Source organism: Trematomus bernacchii, unplaced genomic scaffold, assembly GCF_902827165.1.
Source record: "Trematomus bernacchii unplaced genomic scaffold, fTreBer1.1, whole genome shotgun sequence".
NCBI lineage: Eukaryota > Metazoa > Chordata > Actinopteri > Perciformes > Nototheniidae > Trematomus > Trematomus bernacchii.
In genome coordinates this window covers 2,335,464-2,355,719 of record NW_022987876.1, presented here as the reverse complement: position 1 = coordinate 2,355,719, position 20,256 = coordinate 2,335,464, and the positions used below count along the sequence as shown (strand labels likewise).

Below are 20,256 nucleotides of genomic sequence, written 5' to 3'. Positions count from 1 at the left end.
GTGTCGTACCGTGACATGCTGCACCTTGAAGCTGCTCAGCTCCTTCTCCACCTCTTGGATGTGGGTGGTGGCTTTGGCCATCTCCGCCCGCTCAGAGTCTCTCTCCGCCAGCAGCTGCTCGATGTGCTGCTGCTTCTCCTTCAGAGCCTCCTGCAGCGCCGTGGTGCCCGAGATCTTACGGGCGTAACGGGACGACGTCTCCGTCAGCTGGAGGAGAGAGAGGGCGGTAAATATTAGGGATGAGCAGAGGAAGGGGAGGATTGTAAGGGAAACAGAGGGAAGGGTGCGACGGCGTATCAGGGCCATTATCAGTAATACAAAGAAAGTGTACAGTTTTTTATTTTTTGTAAATTAGTGTTTTTTACGTTTATTAAATCTCAATTTCTAAATTGTCTTTTTTTGCAAATGTATGACTTATTCTCGAAGAATATTAAAAAAAAACTAGATTAAAGAATTTGGAGATTATTCTCAATAATTAATAAGAGACGACAAGTTTTTCGTCGTAAATTTGTGAATTTTAAATATCAGGAAATATCTGAGTTTATTTCTTTAAATGTATTTTTTTTGTGCAATTTTATGACTTTATGATCTCATCTAATATTCAAATGTATTTGTGAGACTTTTATCATAAATATATGACTTTGACATGTGAATCTGACATAGGGAAACATTTTATTTAAAGATATTTCCTTTTCATAAAACATAAAAAAAATACCCACAATGATGTACAACAGGCTTTCTTATACTGACCATAGTACGATAACATAGAACATTGTACACTTTTTAAGTGAATATTATTTAATGTTGGCATCACAAGGCTTCAAACAATAAATATTTCTCAGCACAATTAAGTCCTAAAAGATGTAACTATTGTTTTGACCACTAGAGAGAGCTCTTTGAAAAGATTCCTCTCTGACCTGTGCTATCAGTTCAATTCAGTAACCTTTATTTAAACACAGAACACTGACACATGAGTTGTTAGTAATAAGATACTGTGGATAAAAAAAATCATTAACATGTCATGAATAACCCTACATTTTAAATTCATGTTTACAGCATGTTGCAAAGGTCATGAACTCGTGCACCTTTGCTGTGTACTGCAGCAATGTATGTATTACTGTGTGTCAGTACCTACAAATTGAGGACGGGGACTTTCGCATTGAACAACGTAAGATCTTTAGGATGAAGGTGAGTCAGAATACTTTGTGCACAGATCTGCTGATAACTCAGACTGGCAGTCTCTCTCTGCCGCCAACAATTAAGCAAAGTAAAGGGGAGGCTTCTCCCTCCGAGATCTGGCCTTCCACCAGGAGGTAAAATCAATGTGAGATATCCGGATGTCCCTTTATGTCGGATTGTTGCAGGACATTACTGAGGTTATTAGTCTTGAAGACACAGAGGGCAGATTCAAGAAGGGAGTGAACAGTTTCTGAAGCCACTGAATGAATAAGATCAGTAAGATTCTTAAAGGGTGTGATATTTGCACATATTTCAATATATGAAGACTTCTGCCTCAAAATGGTCTCTTTTTTTACATGCAGACATGCCTGATTGCATAAACAGTCCGATTCACAGAGACCATTGGTTCTAGCCACAAACTAAATAGTACAATTATCAGAGTTTGATGTAACAAAACCGCATTTCAAGAGAATGCCTACATTTAAGCTACTTTTTGTGGCATTTGTATGTTTCTTTATGGCCATTCAACTATGTTCAGGTTGTAGTTTAACCTTCTTGGTGGTGTTAAATGGAACCTTATAAAGAAATAAAGTTATTTACTTTATGTATAGGGATGTATAAGATATCAAGATATTACAATAAAAAGGTCTCGATGTTGTTGTGATATTACTTAACATATTCGTGCCACTTTTTTTGCAAATGTTCAGTTTAAAATTCAAGCATCAATACTTCAAGTTAACATTTTTTATAAGAATATTAATTATTATAAATTCGGTACGGGTCAAATACATTAATTTATCAAGTCCCATTTACTTCTAAATGTTTTGAAAATCAGACATTTGAATTACGTTCTTCAGTCATTTTTTGATCATGATATTATTATATCCCGATTTTCTGGGATAAATAACGGTATGCTAGCTATACTATATCAAAAGTTGTAGCTTGTATTGTCAAATGATACTTATACTCTCTGTTATGTGTGATTGCCCCATCGGGAATGCTTGGAACTTCGCTGTACTCTGTGTAGTGACAATACAGGAATCTAATCTAATCTAATCTTCTTGCTTCCTTGCCAAGAGTCAGATGAGAATATTAAACCCAACTCTCTGCAACAAAGCGAGGATGATAATCTCCCAAAACAATCCTTCTTTAAAGTGGACCTATCATGGTATATTTAAATGATATATTGTAGGGCCATACCTATATAAGGTATATTTATAAGTTTCTGTTTTCAAAATACCAAACAGATCATGCATTTTAGCCATGCCTCATTTCGCTCTATGTGCTGTTTGCTGTCTATGGGTCTGATTCTGCTGACCACGCCCCCCTGCAGGAGAGGGGAGCCGTGCTCTGATCAGCTGCTGGGCTGTCAGAAGAGGGGGAGAAAAAGAGATCTCCGTCCTCCCTGTTTTATTATATAGAGTCGGTATTCATTTGTTTTAAAGCTCAATAAATAACAAAGAAGACCTTTGACCGGCACTTTTCTAATTTTGTCCGGAAGATTTAAACTTTAACGGACATCTTGACCGGCGAAAGAAACTGAAACTGAAACTCTGCCGCACGGTCCCCTCGTTCCTTGGAAGAGGCTGAGAGGTGGGTGTTTGTCATCTGCTGGTGGACTAACCGGAGAGAATTACAGTGCTTGCCTCGACGGGGAGGGGTTGCATTGAATTAAAGCAGCGGGAGCAAACGCTTGCCTCGGGGAGGGAGAAAGAAAGCCACAGCGGAGAATAAACAGAAGGGTAACCATGGTAACTATGGGCGGGAAGTCTTCTTCGCTGCTTTTGTGGCAGACTACAGCGCCACTTACAGGCCTGGCATATGTACTACAGCGTCTCCAGCGCTTTCGAGCGGCAATGGCCGGCCGTGGCCCAACCCCACATTCCCCTGATAGGTGGAGAGTTTATGTGTAAAAGACATGAACAAGTGGATTTTGAATAATAGGTGACCTTTAAGATAACTAGCCATGTGTGGAATAAACAAATAAATAACTAAATAAATCTCACCAGGCCGGTGCGACTGGGCCGTCCGCCCACAGACGAGGCCACGGAGCTGACGGAGCTGATGGAGGAGCTGCTGGGGCTGTGGGCCAGAGAGGAGACGCCCATCGCCATCCGCTTGCTCTTCTTAGCCTTCGCTGGAGAGGTGGAGGGGAAACCGATCCGGATCACTTTGTGGATCGGAGCGAACAGGCCGAACTTGTGGAAACACTGGAAGTATCTGCAGGGAGGGAGGAGGCAGGAGTTTGGATTAAGAGGATGTCACCAAGAAGAACATACTTGTATACAAAAACAAGCAGAGAGAGGGAGGTTTTATACACGGTAACAACTTCAGAGTCTCCTCACTGTCTGTGGCACTTCCTGTTTACTAGAAGCTTATTTATTGTGATGAGGTTGGATAAAAATGTGCCAAATGAAGCCAATAAAATAGTTTTTTTATTATTTTAAGATAAGATAATAACAATAACAATTTTCTTTACTCACTTTTTTAACTCTACCTACAGTTTGCATGTGTACTCATATTTAATTTAGTTTGATCTTTTATCTTAGATTGTGAACATAGTTATGAAACCATGAGTAATCCCTTCTGGGCTGCCTCTCTGCACAATGTGCTTTCTATTATTCTAATGTTTTCTTTATACTAACTTGAACAAGTAAACCTTGAATCATAAACTATTTGGGAATGATATCATGAGAGTTACACAAGACGATATCTTAGAATAAATATTTATAATAAACAAATAAAAGTGTGCTTCCGGATCTGATTTCCATTAGCTTCCCTTTTGGCTGATGGCTTCATTTCGAGTTGAAGCAACGCTCTAAAAAATGTCCGTACCAATTTAACATATCTGGATTCTGTGAGTGGAGCAAATGCAAATCCTGAATATGGCAAAGCGGCTCTGGGCTAGTGTGTCAGTCGGAGTGATTTCACGGACAAACAGATGAAAGAACAAAGAAGTGAACAGATGGAGCCGCAGCCCTCCACTCCTTTTAGGGGAAAAGCAAAGGAATTTGGGGAGCTTGAAGCATACATAATGTGTGTGTGTGTGTGTGTGTGTGTGTGTGTGTGTGTGTGTGTGTGTGTGTGTGTGTGTGTGTGTGTGTGTGTGCGTGTGTGTGTGTGACCTAGCATTACTATCCTTGTGGGGACCTAAATCTGTTTACACAGTCACGTGTGGGGACTGGCTTCCCTTATGGGGACAAAATGGAGGTCCCCATAAGGGGTATCATTAATTTTAGGGTGAAGACTTGGTTAGGTTTAGGGTAAGGGTTAAGGTTAGGGTTAGGGTAAGGGTTAGGCATGTGTTAGTTAGGGTTAAGGTTAGGATAAGTCTCCAGGAAATGCATGTAAGTCAATGTAATGTCCCCTGAAGTGATGTAAACATGGTGTGTGTGTGTGTGTGGTTGTGTGTGTGTGGTTGTGTGTGTGTGTGTGTGTGTGTGTGTGTGTGTGTGTGTGTGTGTGTGTGTGTGTGGTTGTGTGTGTGTGTGTGTGGTGTGTGTGTGTGTGTGTGTGTGTGTATATGTGTGTATGTGTGTGTGTGTGTGTGTGTGTGTGTGTGTGTGTGTGTGTGTGTGTGTGTGTGTGTGTGTGTGTGTGTACCTTGTGCCAGCCACTGCCCCGTCGTTCTTCCCCAGAGGCTCGTCCAGCTCCACCCCGCACCACTCCCCCTTGGCAAAGTCTGTCTCCCCCATGTAGCGAATGACTCCCATCTTAGAGCCCCCCACCTGCAGCACAGAGGGGAGAGAAAGCCCCTTCAGTCAAAACAACATTCAGGAAGAAAGACATTGCAGGAAGTGGCCTCCAGTTTTTATCTTGTGTTCAATCAGGAACAAAGGAAACGACTAACATACTACAATGCATATCAGCATTTCTCCTGTGGGGTCTTTGTGCTGTGTGCATCAGTGAATTAGAACATGTAATACATTAACACTGAGTTGTAGAAGAAATGTAATCATGGCCATTACAGTCTCCTTATGGTAATGTTTATTTTGGTAATTTTTCCAAACAAAATGATAAATAAGAACGTTTAAAATTACTTTTAGTGACAAACCAAGATAATTGTGGCTGAAATCACTTCTGTACCAGCCAGCCAGCAGCCAGTTAGCTTAGCTTAGCACAAACACTGAAAACAGATACCCTGTTACTGCTTCCGTCAAAGAAGTAGTCCTGCATACGACCACCCAGAAAACTGCATTTTTTGCACTTCTGGTTTACAGTTATAATAGGTTAACGTGGGAGCTTCAGAGGTGACATGTGACACATACAGGCTAGCTGTCTCCCTGTGTTACACTATGTGTGCCAAGCTAAGCTAACACGATCACACCGACCCACTCCTCTTTCTCACCCACCAAACGTGAATAAGCAAATTGTTTTTAAATGTCAAACTATGCCTTTAAGATTGGTGTCTATATCTGGGCGACTGTGGCTGTGAGGGAGTGCGGTCGTCTTTCAACCAGAAGGTTGTGGGTTCGATCCCAGCCCATGCAGTCAACATGTCAATGTATCCTTGGGCAAGATACTTAACCCTGAGTTGCTCCGGATGGCCAACGGTGTGAGAATGTGTATGAATGTTAGGTCCGAGAGTAAAGCTGGCTACACACCAACCCGATTTTGGGAGTCAGAGGCAGTCCGGCATTCGCGGCGCCCTACTCAGGTTGGTGTGTCCCGCACCGTCGTCTCTTTACGGCACCTTTTCACACCGGCCACGGGAGGTCAGAGAAAAACGGCCCAAGCAATCACTCTGACTGGCTGTTCACACTACCGCTGCCTGCTGGTAAGGACAGTTATTGCCACTCGTCGACTGAAGTATTTGCGACGCAGGCGACGTAGCTGACGTAAAAGTCGGGACGCCTTTTAGACTGGATAAAGCGCTATCTAAGTACAGTCCATTTACCATTTTATATCTCATGCATTTGGCATCAAAACAGCTAGTACTCCTCACAATCCTGCAACTTCTTCCCGTGCTGCTAAAGGTCCTGAACCTTTCCCAGAGGACTGAGTCTGGAGTCACTTCCTTGTTGACTTCTCTCAGTTTAATTCTCATGAGCTATGCATTGAGATTTCCCACACGTTTTTCTGCAGAGCGCAGGAGATACAGATTCAAAAGTTGTAATTGCATGCATTCACTTGTGTAGATTTCAAGAAACGTTAACTATGACTCAATGGGAAAATCATGGAGCGATTTCCAGGGTGCCACATGGTCAGGTCTTGCAGCTCTGTTGCATCATAGAGAGGAGCGCTGGTTTCCTGTCTATCAGCCGACACGCTACACTGACTGTACAGCTGCTGATCACACATGGTGACCACATGTATGACCGACAAGGACTCATCTCCAACATCCCACTGCTCACAAGTCCCCTAAATGTCTGACTTTGTATAGCAAACATGAAATACCCAACTTAAGACAACATATTACAGCTAGCACACATAGGAAAGTGCTTTACTTATACTTGACTTAAAGGGGACCTATCATGCAAAATGCACTTTTGTACGTCTTTTATACATGAATATGTGTCCCCGGTGTTCCAGGGAACTCACCAAGTGTCAGAAAACACAACCCTCTCTATTTTCCTCCTAAAAAAGGGGCTGCAACGGATCTGATAAAAACTGATCCAGATTTGAACACTGTCCTGACGTCAGGACAGTGGCGCTACGGCTATTGGGCCAACTCCACCAATCAGGAGGAGACAGCCACGGCCATTGCCGTTCGAAAGCGCTGGAGACGCTGTAGTACATATGCCGGGCCTGTAGGTGGTGCTGTTCTCACTGAATCAGCCCTTGCAAAAACAGAGCTAAAAAAAGTGCAAATTGAGCGAAATGAGGCATGGCTAAAATGCATGATCTGTTTGGTATTTTGAAAAAAAAAAAAGTATAAATATGCCTTATATAGGTATGGTCCTACACTATATTATTCAAATGTAGCATGATAGGTCCACTTTAAGTGATCATTGGTTGAAATTACTCATCAATAAGTTCTCATCAATATATTCATTATACAATAACATAACAATAAAAAAAGCAGCAAAAAATCTGACTGAGGCCATTAATCATCTTCTGTTATGTAAATCATATTTTTAGAATTTTTTCATGCTAAAAAGGTCAGAAAATGTTGTTTTTTTAACTTTAAAAACCCTGGATTTTGAGAAACTGGGACTGACATTTTGAATTATTTTCTGACATTTAAGATAAATCAACATAAGTGACAGATAACAGATATTCTCGATATACATTTCTGTAATCCCATTTCCAGGCAGTTGTCAAATGAATATGTAGAGAATGTACAAAATGTTGGAAAGAGCAAATAGCGGTGCAGATGTTTCCGCGCCACATCTGCATTTCACATTTCTGAACATCCATTTAAAATTGAACAACCATGACGTTCCAAAACCATTGTCCCATATTTAGATGAACTCAATACTCGGTTTAATAGGAACTGAATACAAGGCCAAAACCAAAGAGGGCGTGGTACTGTAAGGCACTCTTCATTTTCCTGTTGTCAACATAATATTGCCTTCCACTGTGGCCAGATAACAGGAGCGTGGCCGGAAGCTCTGTGGTGTCAGAAGATATTAAAGTGAGCCGGTTTGCTGTCAGCGTGAGTCTGCAGAGTCTCAGTGACTCAGCGTCAGAGTGCCAGCTGCAGACAGACACTCAGCACAGCTCCATGTCACACGTTAAAGCTGCACTTTAAAGGAGCTAAAACCACACTTATCTTAGGCTTATAAATAAATGCTACACTGCTTGCATGTACACTGTCATTCTTGGTGATTTCCTTGTGACTCCAAATGGGAAACGTACATTAATACTTAATATGCTGATGGTGTGTTTGCTGTGCTAGGGGCATGGCTGTAGGGCTGACGGTCTGTTGGTCCAAAACATTGGCCCAGACAGAAATATATATATATATATATAGATATAATAATAATATGTTTCTAGTTATTGTGCTTTTTATCATGTTTTTAATTATTGTTTTATTATTGTACTCCCATTGTGTTATTTAATATGTATTGCCTGTACAGCACTTTGGTCAACTGAAGGTTGTTTTAAATGTGCTATATAAATAAATAAAGATTGAGATTGAGATTGATATAAAAGGGATTACTATAAAACTCCTGCTTCCAAAAAACAAGATGGTGACAGCTAAACAAAGTGGAGATTTGCTAAAATAGCAAACGTGTATGCTGAAAACCTGCAAAACTAATAACATTCTCATCACCGGCCTTAGCCTACTTGTGTTTAATGGTATCCAGCAAAAGTTAGCATGCTAACATACGCTAAAGTAATGTTAGCATGTTAGCTAGCAAATATTAGCAGATAAACATGCCAAACTAAGATCATTATACATTTATATTGCAATACTTTTTATTGTGCTGACAATAACTTCTACAACCATTTTTAAATACTTTACTGGCTAATGTGCATTTGAACAGCTGGGTTGTCATACCTTTTCAACATCAGCATGTTAGCATTTTCATATTGCCTGTTGCATTTAGCTGATACTGACTCAAAAAACCCACCGTAGACACATTTTTGTACTTAAAACAAGGGAAGGGGTCTTAATCATGTTTTGTAAGTTATTATTGTAAGGGAATGAGTGTATAATTCAACATAATCATCAAGTTCACTCTTGGTTGGCTGCTCTTAGCATTTTCACAGTTCCTACCACATGACATTACATTTCAATAACGTCATTTAGACTCCACGTACACCCAAATGATGCTATTGCAACTGTACACACTCTATGAGTACTATTTCATCAACTAGAGACCATATGAGTGGCTTTCAAACTACCCAGATCAACATCAGCCAAATCACAAGCAACCCACTGAGAACAGCCGTTTAACCTTTACTGAAGTACAGCAGCAGCAGAGAGGCCTCTGGGTAAATACTGCAGTAGCAGAGAGGCCTCTGGGTAAATACTGCAGCAGCAGAGAGCCACTTCCTGTCGGTGCCCACACATCAAAACAGGGACATTCATCATGTGTTTTAGCTCTGAGGCTCTCTCTCTCTCTCTCTGTGTGTCTCTCTCTCTGTGTGTCTGTGTCTGTGTCTGTGTCTGTGTCTGTGTCTGTGTCTGTGTCTGTGTCTGTGTCTGTGTCTGTGTCTGTGTCTGTGTTGTCTCTCTCTCTCTCTCTCTCTCTTCTCTCGCTCTCTCTCTCTCTCTCTCTCTCTCTCTCTCTTCTCTCTCTCTTCTCTCTCTCTCTCTCTCTCTCTTCTCTCTCTCTCTCTCTCTCTCTCTCTCTCTCTCTCTCTCGAAAACATAATTAGACTTCTTTAGCCACAAACATCAGCAAAGTTTAACCTCAGTAAAAGAGAGCGGGAACACTACGCTAAAGTGCCAGAAACGCCTCCAGTTTAGGTTTTAAAGTGCTGCTCAATATGGTGAGAATCATGGGTATGATTATGATTTTGTTTAATATTGAGATCATGATTATTCAAGGTGATTATTCATTGACTTTGACATATAAAACAATACATTTGAAAAAGTCTCATAAATAAAGTTAACATTTAATAATATATTAACACACATACAAATAAATAATATATAAATAACACATACATCTACTGTGTTGTAACCTACTGAAAACAACTAAAAGCTAATTTTATATGTATAAAATAATGTTAAAGGGCCCATGTCATGCTTTTCTGGTTATTACCCGTCCCCTTGTGTGTTATGAAGCTTCTGCATGTGAACGGTCTGCAGAGTCACAAACCCTCAAAGTACACCCTGTAGCGAGTAAAACTCTAACACAGAGAAGACCTGTCTATGCTGCCCCAGAACGCCTCGTTGGACATTTCTATTTTTCCATTGTTTGCTTCCTGGGTTCTGTGACGTGTGAACACCCAAATCAACAACAAATGACCGGATTGGCCCAAATGGACCAATCAGCGGAGCCCCTCACACACCAGGATCCCTTGGCTAACTAACAGGGAGTCCCATTGACTTGCATGTGTGCTCAGGATGAGTCTCGCTTGTTCTCGCTGTATCGCCGACACGGAAACCTGTCCGAGCAGCAACGAGCCTCGCAACGTCCCGACCAATCAGAGCACACTGGGCTCACAGGGAGGGGGGGCAGGAGCTCCAACAAGCCGTGTAGGACAGAGAGTGAAAACACATACTATACAGAGATGCTGTATGAGAAGCCAATGTGAGTTTGGAACATTGCACAATTTAAATCTCTTCTAGTAGACCTCAACAATGGAAATATGATCAGTAGAAATGGCCATGACATGGGACCTTTAAGATGTAATTAAACCAAAATAAATAATCAAAAATGTCATAGTACCCTAACCCTTACCCTACTTAAAAGTCAAAATTATATACAAATGATAATAATATAAAACAGTCATTTAGACCAAAATAAACAACATCAAATATGTCACTGCCACAACCTATTGGAAAATACAAGCTAATATAATAATAATGATAGCTTCCTACTCCTGCTACTAAACACCAAGTGGAGGTTTTTCCTTTCCGTCCACAAAGCATAATAATATGAGACGGTTTTTGCTCGTTTCACAGAAATGTTTTGCAGCAGTGATTTATCTCCAGCTGCAGAGGAGGGCGTGTCGTACCGGGAGAGGCTTAGGAGAAAGATGGATCCTCTGATCAATGTGTCAGCACACGGGCTCTCCTCTCTTAAGTGCTGAAAGTAATCTGGAGTGATTTACAATATTGACCAGGAGGAAGCCTTCACCCTGCAGAGGATCTGATGTAACGTAAACTGTACTTAGCAATGCTCTGGGACTCTCATCCAATTACTTTAAGCCCTTTTGGGTTTGTCTACATTATTTAACAGAGAAATCAAGTTAAAAATTTGTATTTGTGATAATAAGATTTAGCAAAGATAGTGAAATCACTTATATCCAATCATGCCTTATCCTAATATTAAAGGATGACTTGTACATGTCCAGAATACAACTCTGTATTATTGAGTAACATTACTGACATTAGATAACGGACCTGCTTAGATATTTCTTATTTTTTGCTAAATGTAATGGTGTCACAATGCACAACCCTACTGATGATCATTGGGATATTTTAAAAATGGAAAAATAATACTGTGTAAATGATCCTAATAGATATACAGACAATAATGGACTCACCCAAGGTTCTGATATGGTTCAGTGTACATTAGGGCTGTACCCGAATGTCCGTTTTTTTTCCCCTAAATGTATGCTATCAATAAAGGCGAATTGCCACATTCTTATACTATATTTATACTTTTTAATTGCACTGTTAAAATGCGGAAATATATACAATCTCAGCCTGGGCGCCTGACATCGCTTTCACTCACAGCGCCACGAACGTGAACGTCACGCTTCACTTCGCTTCACACACCTGAAAACTAAATGCCGAAGACTTCAGCTGTGTGGGACTATTTTAAATTGGACGACGATGAGACGAAGGCAGTGTGCCAAATATGCAATATGAAACTGGCCTACCACGGTGGCACAACAACTATGAAAAGTCACCTGAATGCTGGAAGTAGTAGCTTAGCTTAGCCGTTTAAACAGTAACGTTACACATACGTGTTGAAGCGCGCGCAGAGTATTCGCTGCTGATTACTACCGAATATCCGGAGCCCGAAATATGGTATTCGGGACAGCCCTAGTGTACATATTACAAAACGCTAGATTATCTGTTATTTTATCAGGCCATAACATTCCCAGATTGTTCCTGTCTTAATGTAAAAATGACTGTAAATTAAATGATACAAACACTACAGAGACCCCCCCCCCCCTTCATCATCCATCCCAACATGACTCACCAGAACTCGATCTCCGACCCTCAGATCTTTATCGCCTCCTTTCTTCACAGAGCCGCTGTCGGACATGTTGGACCCCGACTCGTTCCCCGTCCTTATAGTGCTGTTGAGCAGCCCCTCCCTCAGGGGCATCACCACCACCCTCTGGCTGGGGGGGGGCACGCCGTTGCCCCCCTGGTTCTGGGAGTCGATGGAGTGGCTGTCGCTGCCATCGCCCGCCTGCTGCCGGTTCAGTTTGGAGGGTCTGGTGAAGATGCCCTGCAGAGCCTGGCACTCGAAGTACCGCACGCCGCCCACCGACCCGTCGTTCTTGCCCACCAGGTCGTTGAGGATCACGCCGGCCCACTGTCCCGGGGCGAACTGGGTCTCCCCGAGGTAGGCGATGACTCCCAGCTTCACTCCGTTCACCCACACCGTCTCTCCCACCGTGTAGTCCCCCAGGACTTCATCGCCCTCTTCGGTGATTTTAGTGGGTGTGGTGGGCTTCAGGGGAGTATCTGGAGACAACATGAGTGTTATTAGTTATGATGTAAATAACAGCAAGTAATAAAGGCAAGGGATAGTGGTGGTCTAATGGATAGTGAGGTGGGCTGAAGATCGGAAGGTTGTGAGTTCAAATCCCGCCAGGAACACCACCACTAGTATGTAAGGCACTTAGCCCTCAGTTACTCCAGGGCAGTGGCGAGCCGTCAGGGCCCTCTAGGCCCTCTGTGAGGGCCTAAGATATTCTAAAAAATAATATCTTAGGCCCTCTGTGAGGGCCTAAGATATTCTAAAAAATAATATTTAAAAACATTTAAAAAAAATTTTTTTTTTTTAAATATATATTTTTTTAATATTATTTTTGTTATATTTTTTAGTTTTACCGAAAAAAAACTTGATTTAATTGTATTTAAAATAACATTTCCAAAGAAATAAATCCTTCGAATCTGCCTGTTCAGTCTCTGTTGAATGTGAAGGGTTACATGAAAGAAGCTCGTCTGGCCCCCTCGGCGATTCACAGAGGGTTGCTATAGTAACTGAACGAGAGAGTAATGTCAAATGACAGTACAATTGACCAATCATATCTTCCCTCTAAATGGGTGGGTTTTATTATCGCGGACATTATGACAAGTTCCGCCTGCTGTGAAACTATTCTTGTTTCCATAGCAACAACAACTTCCTGTCAACAGCGTGAACTCGCCTTCAAAATAAAAGCATGCCAAATTACACTTAAGACATACAACTGCAACGAAAGTAACAAACACAATGCAATATCATTTTCAATGTCAAAGAACACAAATTGGGTTCACAGGTGTTGTTTTGTGTGGTAGAGGGTCGCTGTCATTGATGCGTTTTGCACCCTGGGCCGTTGTTTTGATATTCCGCTGAAGTATACGCTGTGACGTAATAACTATTTTTTTCTTCTTTTTTTCGAGGGAATTGGTGGGGGTCAGAGGGCCTAGGTATAAAGCTCACGGCTCGCCACTGCTCCAGGAAGAATGTCCCTGTAATTGTAAGTCGCTTTGGATAAAAGCGTCAGCTAAATTAAATGTAATGTTATGCAAGAAACAGAAGGGATGCATGATTTTAAAAAACAAAAACTAATTGCGATTATTGATGATTTGCGATATTAAAAGGTATTGTCTTTTTTTGTTATCATTGTTCAAATTATCATTAAAAAAAATACATTAAAATGATCATGGTCTGAATTTGATTTGTTGTCAAACAAGGATTTATTTCAAGGAAGGATGGGACTTCCCTGCAGCACCACTTCATTCAAATATGTTTACATATTTTGCCTATATTTCACCAACTATTGCACTTGCTGCTAATTGGATAATGCGATTTTTGACAACATTTTGAATACCTGTGCAGTCCTTATGGACACTTATTTGATAAGATATGTTACCAGGGTATATGCAGGAACCCTGAAGTCAAATGTAATCCCTTTTAAGACCTTTTTTAAGACCCTTTCCATACATTTTAAGACCTCATCGCCACTTGGAGTTCTAACCGGTTACCTTGGCGACACACTTTACCTCACATTGACTATATACCGTATTGATTGTCCTTCCTCCTTATCTTCCAACCATTTGGACGCAGACTTGCATTTCCCCATAACGATGTTGCTTAGCAACCGGCGCAAACGGACCTTAATTTTCGCTAAATTGATTTATCAACTTGTAATACTTTTTAAGACCCCGCAGACACCCTGGTTATGACAAACCTTTATTTACCCCATAAGGAAATGCAGGTGTTATAGCGTCAAGAGAATACAAGTGAAACACAGGATAGAACAGACAAGTGTTTGAAGGGTTATAAAAATACAACTGTTGAAAATACAACAGATACAAGTGAAGATTATTAAAAATGCTGTATATCCATGACTTGGTATGCAAATGCAATTATCTTGTACATATAGTAAATAAGTCTTGCTCTGTCTCGACATAGACTTGGGGGTCAAGTTGTAAACAGTGCATACATTGTGAGATCATCCAGAAGAGCTGCCGTCACACTATTCATCCGTTTGATTGCGTCATGACGGAAAAAAGAGAGACAGAGAGAAACATGCTTGTGTTGCAGCATCCAGCACAACAGTGCAAGATTATGTGTGACTCTAATTCCTCCTGAAAGTGGGTCAGAGAGTGGTCTCTGTGATGTGCCGCTGATTAACCCGCCGTGCAGCACTGAAGCCTGTTAGACATGAGCTGGTTTCAGTTATTATTTTCCACAGCAGCCTGTAAACTGAGCAGGCCTCCATTAGCACACAGTCTGCTGCGCCACACTGCCAGGAAGTGTGTGTGTGTGTGTGTGTGTGTGTGTGTGTGTGTGTGTGTGTGTGTGTGTGTGTGTGTGTGTGTGTGTGTGTGTGTGTGTGTGTGTGTGTGTGTGTGTGTGTGTGTGTGTGCAGGGCCGTCTCCTGACACCCTGAGAGAGCGCCCGAGGCGTTTTGAGCCCCAATGACTCTGCTTTATGCCTCAATTGCTCCCATATGTTGTGATGCGAGACACATCCGGCACAAAGTACAAATTTGAGGTTTTTTATTTGATGATGATACAGTTTTTAGGAATGTGCTGCTTCCAGTAGAAGTTGGTTTTGGGGGAAACTATTGCTGCCTATCATGCTTTCTCCCAATATATCTTAACTATATCTGCAGGAATGTTGTAGGTTTTAAAGGGGACCTATCATGCAAAATGCACTTTTGTACGTCTTTTCTACATGAATATGTGTCCCCGGTGTTCCAGGGAACTCACCAAGTGTCAGAAAACACAACCCTCTCTATTTTCCTCCATACCCAAATCTCTAAAAAAGGGGCTGCAACGGATCTGATAAAAACTGATCCAGATTTGAACACTGTCCTGACGTCAGGACGGTGGCACTACGGCTATTGGGCCAACTCCACCAATCAGGAGGAGACAGCCACGGCCATTGCCGTTCAAAAGCGCTGGAGACGCTGTAGTACATATGCCAGGCATGTAGGTGGTGCTGTTCTCACAGAATCAGCCCTTGCTAAAACAGAGCTAAAAAATGTCAAATTGAGCGAAATGAGGCATGGCTAAAATGCATGATCTGTTTGGTATTTTGAAAAGAAAAAAGTATAAATATGCCTTATATAGGTATGGCCCTACACTATATTATTCAAATATAGCATGATAGGTCCACTTTAAGTAAATTCCATTTTTTTTAAAAGGTGAAAGCCATTTGCTTTTGTCTGAATCAGGTCAAATGTGTGTCGTTTATTGATCAGCTGACTAAAAGGTATTGACAGTCAGCTCCCTCATTGATCTGTAGTAATGTGTCCAAATGATTATCGCCCAGAGCAAACAGACATCAGCTGTCAGTCACCCAGTGTTTGACCTTCAGAAGACAACTGTACATACAGTAGCAAAATATCTTGAAAATGTTTTCCCAATTCAGGATAAATAAAGTATATATAATCCATTACTTATTATGGTCCAGCATTTTTGTACAAGTTTCAGTTTCTATCCCAATTGAAGTAACACAGCAGGCCACTGTTTACAGTATTGCGATAATACACTGAGTGTCTTTTAGTAACTTTGCCGTCTCAAGTTTCTGCTAATGCTAACCGAACATTTCCACTGCTGCAGCTTCCCATTAAACCTGAGTGGACTTTTATTATGAAGCAATCACAGGAAGTGCAGTTGTGTTGACCACCATCCGTCATCAAAACACTCACTTTAGGCCTTTTATTGGCAGCGGATGAGTTTGAAAGTTTGAGCTTGACAGGCTAAGGGGCGGGACATCACTAAGCGGTTGACCAATCACAACAGAGCCTGCCAGCTAACCAATCAGAGCAGACTGGGCTCTGGTTTCAGACAGAGGGTGAAAAGAGGTGCTGCAGCACAGGCAGTATGAGAAAGTCTTTAAAGTAGAGACACTACATACTGATATACACCTGAACATCAGCAGGAGAGGACTCTTTAAAGTAGAGACACTACATACTGATATACACCTGAACATCAGCAGGAGAGGACTCTTTAAAGTAGAGACACTACATACTGATATACACCTGAACATCAGCAGGAGAGGACTCTTTAAAGTAGAGACACTCCATGCTGATATTAACCTGAAAATGAATATGTCACTTTAAGTAGCCTTTTGAATGCAGGACTTTGACTTGAAGTGTGTTTAACTCACTAAGCTGTGCCCACCTTCATTCATTTCACAGTGAGGGCAGGAGACGTATAATTATTTAGTTGTAATGGAAACACAGGATACACCATGTGACCCTGGCAGCAGACCCATGATTTTGGGTTGCCGCGGCAACAGCAGAGCGAGGGCAGAAGGATCCTGGGCCGAGGGAAGAGAGGAAACACAAACCCTCACTTTCACTATTGTGCTCGGGCCTCCTCCCACCACCCTCTGAATCCCACTATTCATCCGCTGCGTACAATGAGACCTCCACAGCTTCCTCCCTCCTCCCCCTAATTATCCCCCCCAGCTCACACACACACACACACACACACACACACACACACACACACACACACACACACACACACACACACACACACACACACACACACACACACACACACACACACACACACACACACACACACACACACACACACACACACACACACACACACACACACACACACACACACACACACACACACACACACACCTCTTAAACTCTGCCTTTTTATGATCTTCTCTCACAATGGCTGTATCATCTTGTTCCTTTGTTTTACATTGGGCTTATGAAGGCTGATGCTGTCCGTCCGAGCAGCAGATGGACGGGCCGAGCTTCAATGTTTCTACTTCTGATTCATTTGCTGCCTTCAAATGTGCTCTATCTGTGTGTAAGTGTAAGTGTAAGGGTCAAATCCTACATTTAAGGGGAACAAATCCACAAGTTTAAGCAGTTTTTCTAGTTGACCCATTCAACCATCCATTAACTCACATGTGTCAAACTCAAGGCCCGGGGGCCAAATCCGGCCCTTGGTGGATTTAATTTCGGCCCGCAGGATAATTTCTAATTACTATTAGATCTGGCCCTCCGGTATATTGCACGCACACCTTCACTCCATCCTGAGGGTCTCCTCAGCTCAGAGCCTGAGCCCAAACATTGATGTACTTGCACCCAAGATGAGATGCCAAGTATCTGCTTGAACTAGCATCACAGAGCAGCACACTGAGTTTACATGGATGTTTCCTTCTGCACTTTTTCTCTCACGACAACAGGGCATGTTTGGTTTTTTCTTTGAGGGAAATAGTTTTTTTGAAGCTGTTGTTGGCCTGTGGAAAAATGTAATCATAAGAGTTGTTTTTATAGGCAATCATTTAAGCTTTGTTAGTTCCAGGTTTAATATGTGCAATAAGTTCATTTCAATACGTTCTGCAATAAACATTGAACCAGTCCGGCCCTCGACTAGTACCCATTTTTTAATGTTGGCACACTTTGTATTTGAGTTTGACACCCCTGCTTTAAGGGAACACTTTTGCAGTTTTCTCTCAGAAACAAGTGGTTTCAGGCATGTGGTGTTTCAGATAAAAAGCTCCATTATTCTTTGCATGAATTTTCATTTAACAACTTAATTTACAAGGACTTCACTAGCATGCCGTTTTACCAGGTAATCGACCATTTAACAACTGAAATGACTATTATGGACACACCCAAAGGACTGAACATCAGAGGATGCAGTCGTGGATCTGTGTTTGTTTAATGAAGGAGCTCTCCCTTTAGTATCACTGGGTGTGTCAGGGCATTGTGGGTAATTCTGCAAATAAAGGAGCAGCACTGATGAACTGTCTGTCAATACTGGATCTACAGGACGGTGCTTCACTGTGATGAAGTCCCTCTGGTATTTAACCTGAAGCACACATTTCTCTCGGGCTATACGATTTAATTAGCCCTGAAAGCGCTCCATATACAAAATAAATATTCATATAAAACCACACATGGATTTACCCTTGACTATCAGCATGTTATCACATCTTTTGGTGTAAGCTTTACTTTTAAAAGCTGCTCTTTAACTTGCACAAGTTCATCGTAAAGCTGCACAAATCAATATTCCTGCACAGGGAAATAAAACTCAACCCCACAGCTCCACTCAGCACAGGGAGGGTTTTAGGAGTCTTTAAGATCATTTGATTTAGTTTTATGGATGCAACTTTACTGTTTCAAGCTAAAAGAGGCATTTTCTTTTAGAGATCACTCCTTGCTGACACATTACATATAGATAAGGGGTTACAATGCCATTGATGTGCTTATAGCTTGTTGCACTACCATTAGGAAGTTCAACATAATGCAGAATTGAGGCATAAATGACAAGCAATCAAAAGGAATTAGAGGAATTAGTATTTTGGGTGCAGTGAGTGCAGATGTCTGATCCTTTTGTCTCAGGGTACATGCAGGAATCCTGAAGTCAGATGTAAAACCTTTTAAGACCTTTTTTAAGACCCTTTCCATACATTTTAAGACCTCATCGCCACTTGGAGTTTTAACCGGTTACCTTGGCGACACACTTTACCTCACATTTACTATATACAGTATTGATTGTCCTTCCTCCTTATCTTCCAACCATTTGCGGTATTTTTGGAACTTTAAGTATTTTTGGAATTTACAGTATTTTTGGAACTTTAAGTATTTTTGGAACTTTAAGTATTTTTGGAATTTAGGGTATTTTTGGAACTTTAAGTATTTTTGGATCTTTAAGTATTTTTGGAACTTTAAGTATATTTGGAACTTTAAGTATTTTTGGAACTTTTAAGTATTTTTGGAATTTAGGGTATTTTTGGATCTTTAAGTATTTTTGGATCTTTAAGTATTTTTGGAACTTTAAGTATTTTTGGAATTTAGGGTATTTTTGGATCTTTAAGTATTTTTGGAACTTTAAGTATTTTTGGAATTTACGGTATTTTTGGAACTTTAACGGTATTTTTGGAACTTTTAAGTATTTTTGGAACTTTGGACCCTTTCCATACATTTTAAGACCTCATCGCCACTTGGAGTTCTAACCGGTTACATTGGCGACACACTTTACCTCACATTGACTATATACAGTATTGATTGTCCTTCCTCCTTATCTTCCAACCATTTGGACGCAGACTTGCATTTCCCCATAACGATGTTTTTTAACAACCGGCGTAAACGGACCTTCGCGCGCTATCAAGCAGAGCGCGCGATGTCCTGTTCAGATGACGTCAAACCCAACGGGATGCCATAAATAAACTACACAGAATCACACTACACACCTACGCAATGATTACATTCAGGCACACTGTAGAATACAACCTCTTTGGACAATTTATATACTTATTGGAAACAAGCTACAAAATGTAATACCTTGGAAAATGCCGTTTAATACTTTTTAATAGCCTTCATTTTCGCTAAATTGATTTATCAACTTTTAATACTTTTTAAGACCCCGCGGACACCCTGTGTCTCCAAAAATGCAACTTTCTACTCCTGTGACTGAGATATTTTGGTTCTTCCAAGGTCACTGGAGACACGTTGGAGGCACAGCTCAGTTCATTTCACATAAAAGGCAGATAGAGAAAGGCTCCGATCCTCTCCTGTTTTCACAGATTGCCCACAGCTTCTCCTGGAGGAGGAACAATTCTTAAACTGCAGCAAAGTAAAGTCTGCCAACTCCCGACACAGAGGCCCTTTATCACAATCTCCAACTAAAGCCAACTAACAGGAGGCTGAGATTTGGAGTAAGAGGCCAGGTCAGTGTCGAAACTAATCCCTCCATCGAACCACTGAGGCAGCAAACTCTTATCAGTGTTAATAAGCGTGGAAACATGTCACAGTAGGGGCACAAAGTACAAATATGAACCTGAAAATGAG

General features: G+C 41.3%; 1 protein-coding gene across 5 annotated transcripts in view; it reads right to left on the bottom strand.

The window, feature by feature from the left end:
- The window catches only part of clip2 (CAP-GLY domain containing linker protein 2), a 55,106-nt gene that overhangs the window by 27,538 nt on the left and 7,312 nt on the right, over positions 1-20,256 (bottom strand). For 4 of the 5 annotated variants that reach the window (XM_034114039.1, XM_034114041.1, XM_034114042.1 and 1 more), the window contains exons 3-6: positions 11,955-12,448; positions 4,783-4,907; positions 3,186-3,399; positions 10-207 (exon numbers count right to left, since the gene is read on the bottom strand). In XM_034114039.1, coding sequence (XP_033969930.1) covers positions 10-207; positions 3,186-3,399; positions 4,783-4,907; positions 11,955-12,448 — 1,031 coding nt within the window. The remainder of the gene's footprint in view (positions 1-9; positions 208-3,185; positions 3,400-4,782; positions 4,908-11,954; positions 12,449-20,256) is intronic. The other variant, XM_034114040.1, reaches the window with a different exon arrangement.